Genomic DNA, 7,794 nt, shown 5'->3' on the forward strand with positions numbered 1-7,794 from the left:
GTACCTGGAGAAACCCCACACAGGTACGGGAAGAACATACAAACTCCACACGGGGGAGGATGGATTTGAACCCAGGTCCTCCGAACTGTGAGGCAGATATGCTAATCAGTCTCCACCGTGCCGCCAACCATCATTATATTAAACCATATGGATTTAGAATGGGATATCACTTAAAATCATATGTGAGTCAAGGCAGGTGAGCGAATACTTTAGGCAGTAGTGTATGTGGATAAAAATGTGATATTAATCAGATATGATATGCAATACCGGCGGCACGTTGGACGACTGGTTAGCATGTCTGCCTCACAGTTATGAGGACCAAGTTTCAAATCCCGGCCCCGCCTGTGTGGAGTTTGAATGTTCTCCCGTGCCTGCATGAGTTTTCTCCGGGCACTCCCGTTTCCTCCCACATCCCAAAAACATGCATGATAGGTTGATTAAAGACTCTAAATTGCCTGTAGGTATGAATGTGGGTTTGAATGTTTTTTTTCTTTATATGTGCTCTGCGATTGGCTAGGCGACCAGTGCAGGGTGTACCCCACCTCTCGCCCGAAGATAGCTAGGATAGGCTCCAGCACGCCCGCGACCTTAGTGAGGATAAGCGGTAAAGATGATGGATGAATGGATATGTAATACCTTGTAATTTCATTCAGTTCTATTGATCCCTTGGTTCATGTCGTGTCTTGTGTTGTAGGTTCAAGTCCCTGAATGACATCAACTCCAACCACTATATGCTCTTTAACTCTGGGACCCGCTGGCTGGCCTTCAGGCTTGACTTCATGGCAGCCACGCTGACCTTGTTTGTGTCGCTCTTTGTGGTTCTGAGCCGTAACGAGGACATCAGTCCTTCCTTAAAGGGTCTAGCTTTGTCCTACACCATACAGGTCAGTACAGGTAGCCAGCAGCACTGTGTTAAGAAGTCAAGTTGTACTGTTACATTGTACTTAAGTAGAAGTAAAGATACCTGATGGCAGCATGGTGAATGAGTGTTTTGCACGTCTGTCTAACAAGTTCTGAGTTTCAGGGTTCAAATCTCGGCTCCGGTTTTCCCATGTGGAATTGGCATGTTCTCCCTCGTGGATACATGGCATTCTCTGGGCACTCTAGCTACTTCCGCATGCTGAAAGCATACATTCTAGGTTTATTGAACACTCTAAATTATCCAAAGGTGTGAATGTGCGTGTTTATGGTTGTTTGTCTATATGTGGCATGCAATTGGTCGGTGACCAGTCCAGGGATTACCCTGCGTCTCGCCCAAAGTAAAATGGGATAGGCCCAAAGTCACCCTCGACACTAATGCGGATAAAAAGTGGTGGAGAAAATGGATGGATAAATACCACTCTGTTAAAGTAGAAGTGCTGATTGAATTCCTTTCCTGGAGTAAAAGTAAAAAAGTACAGACACTAAAATGTGCTGTCTTATGAAAGTAAACATTTATTTTTACTGTCAAATATATTCAATACCCGTTTCGCAAAAAGTCAGGGGAAAAAAACTTTCCTGCACACAGAGTAGTTTACCTCTTTTATGAACTTGCACAGTGCTCGCACTGGAAAAAATAAATCAAGTTAATCGGGACGGGACTGACAACAGGTCCTGAATTAGCAAATCAAAACATTCTAAAAATGTTAAATTTACTTACAATAACCAGAGTGAGTGCCAGAATATAGTGGGTTTTAGGCTGACACAAAACAACACATCAGTTGACAGCATCAAATAATTATCTTAAATAAGGCCATGGATGTGGAATATTAATGCGTCTCTTAATCTGTTGCATCATCCTTGTTAATGTTTATGGTCCTCCTCACTGCTGTCTCTGTTTTTTCCACCTTGTAAGTCACAATCGCAGTTGACTTTACCTTGTCATGTCTTGTCATGGAGAGGGAAAAAAGTAAAGTCTGTTTTGATAAAGGAGAGGAAAGTACATATAACTGTTCACCAATGTAGGGAGTAAATGTAAAAAGTCCATCCTTCCATCTATCCATTTTCTTTACCGCTCATCCTCACTCGGGTCGCGGGCTGCTAGAGCCTATCCCAGCTATCTTCGGGCGGGAGGCGGGGTACACCCTGAATCGGTCGCCAGCCAATCGCAGGGCACAAAGAAACAAACAACCATCCGCACTCACATTCACATCTACGGGCACTATAGAGTCCTCAATCAACCTACCATGCATGTTTTTGGGATGTTTGAGGAAACCGGAGTGCCCGTAGAAAACCCATCCAGGCATGGGGAGAACATGCAAACCCCACACAGGCGGGGCCGGGATTTGATCCCCAGTCCCCAGAACTGTGAGCCAGATGTGCTAACCAGTCGCTCACCATGCCGGCATGTAAAAAGTCGTCATGGAAAATAAATACTCAAGTAAAGTACCGGAAAAATCTAAAGTACAGTGGCTAAGTATTTCTGCTTTGTTACTTCCGACCACTGGACATGATGTATGTGTGCGTAGCTGACGGGCATGCTGCAGTACGTGGTGAGGCAAGCCACAGAGGTGGAAGCCAGGTTCAACTCAGTGGAGAGGCTGCAGGAGTACATAACGGTCAGATACCTTCATAGAACCCTACAAAACCAAATGCCGATGGGAGTGTTACACAGTTGGATTGCTCCAATCTAAGATTGTCGTAAACAGGGGTGTAAGTCCGAGGCTACCAGGACACCTGGAGGACGCTTGTATCCCAAAAAACTGGCCCACGGGGGGGTCCATCGCCTTCCAGAACTACAAGATGAGGTATAGAGAGAACACGCCCATTGTCCTGAATGGGCTGGACTTCATCATCCGAGCTGGAGAGAAGCTGGGCATCGTGGGAAGGACGGGTTCTGGTGAGGCTGCAGAAATTAGTTGTTGTCCTTCTCTTTCAATACTTTCACAGTTAGTCACACTATCAGTGAGAAAGCAAAAAGTAATTACTATAAGTGTGTGATAGCTCATAACTTTCAACTTTGAAAATGTTTTAATAGGAGATAGTAAGATATCTTGTAACATCCATCCATCCATTTTCTGAGCCGCTTATCCTCACTAGAGTCGCAGGCATCCTGGAGCCTATCCCAGCTATCATCGGGCAGGAGGCGGGGTACACCCTGAACTGGTTACCAGCCAATCACAGGGCACACATAAACAAACAACCATTTGGACTCACATTCACACCTAGGGGTAATTTAGAGACTTCAATTAACCTACCATGCATGTTTTTGGGATGTGGGAGGAAACCGGAGTGCCCGGAGAAAACCCGCACAGGGAGAACATGCAAACTCCACACAGGCAGGGACGGGGATTGAACCCTGGTCCTCAGAACTGAGGTAGACGCTCTAACCAGTCGTCCACCGTGCCGCTATCTTGTAACATTCACATCTTTTTACAATTACAATTTTTAAAATAGTGAAAAATATTCAAGAAACTTTTTTTAATGAAAAGAATAATTAGAAATAAAAAGTATGTTGTATAACCTTATAACAATTTTAATTTTAAAAATATTGTTCTATCTTTCAACATTTTACCAATAACTTTTTCTTGTAACCTTTTGATGGGTGACGTGTTTAATTTTATAATCTCAATATGTGGCGGGCGAATAAAAAATTGTACATCCTTTGGACAACCGTACTCGAAAACTAAAACAACAGAAACTCAAAACATTTTTTTGGATCGAGCCAGCCTGCTTGGTGGAAAAGTGATGTGGTTCCGAAACTGGTCCTCTTCTGTGAGGTGTCCAATGAGAACTTTGTAAGTCCACTTACCAACATTTTATGATTCTGGGTGTTTTCATCCATGGATTGGGTAAAATTGTCTTTTATGACGTCATGATCTACATTGGCCGCCAAAACCGTCCTTCACCCTGTACTCCATCTGCTGCCTCGGTGTCTGCAGGTAAGTCCTCTTTAGGGGTGGCGCTGTTCCGGCTAGCTGAGCCAGCGGCGGGAAGCATCCTGATAGACGGACTTGACATCTCGGCCATCGGTCTGCAAGATCTGCGTAGCAAACTGTCCATCATCCCCCAGGACCCCGTGCTTTTCGTCGGCACAGTCAGGTAACTAACATGCTGCGGACATAAAGTATACAGTATGTGTGTTGTGGACTACCAGTGGCTGAAGACCACTTGTATCTACGCTAACAGGCACAACCTGGACCCCTTTAACAGCTACAGTGACAAGAAGATCTGGGCAGCACTGGAGAGGACCTACATGAAGGACTCTGTGAGTCATCGGTGCGCCGGAGACAAAACTCTTTTGGTCCCAATCTAGTTCAGTTCAGTATAATGGTTTATTTCAAACTCATGGTTCGTAGACGATGCACAGTTAAAGATAGGAAAAGAAAAGTCTCCTAGGTTTACAGTGAAAAATACAACCTCAAGAACTATGTAGGAACTTATGACAGTGTCTTCGATAGGTACAGTAAGGAAACAAAATGTAAAGCAAACGTTTTTTCTTTTGTGCAAACAGTAACAGATTGAATGATGAATCTTTTCTTTTTTGGAAAGTGCAACGCCATTGTGTTCTTTTTAGGAAATGAATGATGTAGACCAGTCCAACCATAGCAGTTTGAACAATGTGATTTTTTTGCTATGAAAACGGTGAACCCGTTAATCGTAGGGGATACGTTTCAGACCCACCTGCAATATAGAGAGATGATATTTTTTTTAAAAAACACTTTTTGAACAACGACTCTGAAAGGAGCCTGGCCTTCAGTTGGGTCTCTCACTTAAATCTCCAGACTAGTCCTCAAGTGATGTTTTGTCTCCACAGATCTCCAAACTGGAGGGTCAGCTTCAGGCGCAGGTGTTGGAGAACGGAGAGAACTTCTCAGTTGGAGAGCGACAGTTGATGTGCATGGCGAGAGCGTTGCTACGCAACTCCAAGGTTGGAACAAAGCCACGTAATCTATAATTCAGGGATTCTCATACTTTTTGGGTCTAGAGACCCCTGACAGGCCAGGGGAGTGTTTTCCAAGGACCCCCTCATATGCCTAACACCATCCATCCATCCATTTTCTCCAATCCATCCAACCATTTTCTACACCACTTCTCCTCACTAGGGTCGCGGGCGTGCTGGAGCCTGTCCCAGATATCTTCGGACGAGAGGCGGGGTACACCCTGAACTGGTCGCCAGACAATCGCAGGGCACAAATAAACAAGCAACCATTCACACTCACATTTATACCTACGGACAATTTAGAGACTTCAGTTAAGCTACCGTACATGTTTTTGGGATGTGGGAGGAAACCGGAGTACCCGGAGAAAACCCGCACGGGGAGAACATCCAAAAACCACGTAGGAGAGGCTGGATTTGGATCTGGCGGATGTGCTAACCAGTCGGCCACCGTGCTGCCAGTCCCTTGTCCGCAACCAGTTCAGGGTGTAGTCTGCCTTTCACCCGAAGTCAGCTGGGATATGCTCCAGCGCCCCGCGACCCTAACCAGGATAAGCGATGTTGAAAATGGATGGATGGATGGATTTCTTTGGGCTAAAAAGTTGTAATCTCCCGAGGTGTTTTTTTCCCCGAGATAAACACTTACCACTATCAAAGTTTTTCTCCATCCTATTTTTGCTTTTTCCTGAGTGATAAGTTCTCTTCATTTTGTTGTAATGCAGGTGTATTCCAACATGCCTGCTAGTAGGGGACCCTATTAGGGAGAGTTCCAAATCTTGACATGTCTGTTTCAAGTTGTGTCATTGCTATGGACCAATATCTGCCATCTCTCGGGCCCCAGCCAGCAGCTAGCAACAGCAACTAAGGGACACTATGCAGGGCGACATGTTATCGTTCCAGTGCTTTGTCATTTGGGCCAATGTCAGCTGTCTCTTGCGGCACCCTTCAGTTTCCAGCCCGAGCCAATAGTCTGGTTTGCCTTCCCTGATGCTGGCATCTCTGCTTAGAGCTGATACTAACCCTTCACCAACACTTTAACTTAACCTTAACCCCACGATGGTAATATTTAAGTCCTTACCCTATGGGATCATCAAACAGTGGCCACAGATAAAGCTATGGTTAAAATAAAAGTTTTCCCCCCTGGTCCAGATCATTCTTTTGGATGAGGCGACAGCGTCCATCGACGCTGAGACCGACGCCCTGATCCAGACAACCATCAGAGACGCCTTCCAGGACTGCACCATGCTCACCATCGCACACCGTATAAACACTGTAATACACGCCGACCGCATTCTGGTCATGGACAACGGAAAGGTAACACACGCCACACACATGCACATACAACCTCTTAGTAGTAGGCCACTGACTGGGTTAAAAGCAAACCCTAACTCCCAACTTCACCCCAACCCAAACTCCTAACCGTTACTCCTAACCCTATAGGTGGCAGAACTGGACCCTCCAGACGTGTTGTCGCAAAGGTCCGACTCGCTGTTCTCCTCACTCCTGGCCGCCACAAACTCCGTGAGCACGTCGGAGGCACATTGATCTGCACCCAATATGCGTTTCATCTTGTATTTGTCTTGCACATGTACTGGCATTGAGGGAAAAGAGACAATGTGTTGATTTTTTTTTTTTGCTATTATTTATTGATTCATGTTTGACTTTGCAATCACTTTTTCAAGTGTCGTGCAAGTTTAAATCAAATCCATAAGAAAGTTTTTTCAATTGATTTACTGTTTTGTTTGTTTGCATACTGCTGCTCATTATTGGCCACACGGCGGCGGTAGTGGTCTTTGCCTGACTGAAAACACAGCAGTGACATAACTGCGCTTGAATTGAATGATAATGACGTCATATTTAAGGGAACAAAAATACTGCGATATAAATTTGAAAAACTTTTTCTAAAAAAAAGTTAAACGAACAATTTTTGGTCTGTTTCAGTTTATTTTGTTGTATTTCATTGTATTTTATTATAATCCCTCCAAGGGAAATGTACCACTGTACCTCAAGACAGTTCTCATTTAAGTATTGATAGTAATGAACCGAGTACTTTTATTGAAGCTACACATTACGTATATGAAGTAAGTAACAGAGTACATGATGAGGAAGTATTAGACAACACAATGTCAAACAGTTTGAGATTATTAGTCCTTTTGCTGGACTGAGGCATTCATACTTCTAATGAAGGTGCAGTACATTCACACTGGTATCAATACTTTTTTCTCAAGTAATAGAGTATGTAGACAGCATGGGGTCAGTGACCGAGGTTGTCCTTAGAGTGCTATCGACACTTCTACGGGATTAAGAAGGTACTCGCAGTTGTATTGATACTTCTACTGGCCTAACTGAGTGTTTAGTGTGGAAAAGTCAATGCGGTGTGATAACTTGGCTCTTACAGGAGTTTAAAAAGTACAGTACTTAGTCGGTTCTGTGCCAGTTATCTTTCTGACGGAACAAGATTCAGCGAGTAATGTAGTGCTGGAGAACTTGGGAGACAACCCCTGGCAAAAATTATGGAATCACTGCTCCTGGAGGATGATCATCACATGTTTAATTTTGGAGAAAAAAGGCAAATCATGAATGTTCCACAACATTTTTATTCAAAATGACACCCTTCTGGCATTAAGAAACACTTTAAAAAGCAAGAAAAAAAGTGTTGTATTAAAAAAAAATAATAATAATAAAGAAACACACTACATTAGAACTCTTTATCAACCTGGCTCCAACTTCCTCTGATTGCTGTTACCAGCTCAGCTTTGCAGGTCAGAGCCTTGCCACATTGAGCATTTTCTTTCATTCCTGTCACAGATTTTCGATTGGCTTGAGATGACATGACATTGACGTCATGTCTTTCGTGACGGAAGCTTTTTGCTCTATGGCATGCTTTGTCATCTTAAAAAAAAAAAAACGTCATCGCCAAACATCCTTTCAATCAA

At 43.9% G+C, this 7,794-nt stretch overlaps 1 protein-coding gene across 1 annotated transcript in view; it reads left to right on the forward strand.

Annotated features, from left to right (window-relative positions):
• abcc12 (ATP-binding cassette, sub-family C (CFTR/MRP), member 12) overlaps positions 1 to 6,471 on the forward strand; it is a 59,080-nt gene extending 52,609 nt beyond the window's left edge. Inside the window, 9 exon segments of the mRNA XM_061670029.1 lie at positions 695 to 884; positions 2,448 to 2,537; positions 2,628 to 2,674; positions 2,676 to 2,818; positions 3,861 to 4,020; positions 4,108 to 4,186; positions 4,736 to 4,849; positions 6,008 to 6,172; positions 6,299 to 6,471. Coding sequence (XP_061526013.1) covers positions 695 to 884; positions 2,448 to 2,537; positions 2,628 to 2,674; positions 2,676 to 2,818; positions 3,861 to 4,020; positions 4,108 to 4,186; positions 4,736 to 4,849; positions 6,008 to 6,172; positions 6,299 to 6,403 — 1,093 coding nt within the window. The 3' untranslated portion in view covers positions 6,404 to 6,471.
• Positions 6,472 to 7,794: the final 1,323 nt, after the last annotated feature.

The sequence above is a fragment of the Phycodurus eques genome, chromosome 2, assembly GCF_024500275.1.
Source record: "Phycodurus eques isolate BA_2022a chromosome 2, UOR_Pequ_1.1, whole genome shotgun sequence".
Taxonomy (NCBI): Eukaryota; Metazoa; Chordata; class Actinopteri; order Syngnathiformes; family Syngnathidae; genus Phycodurus; species Phycodurus eques.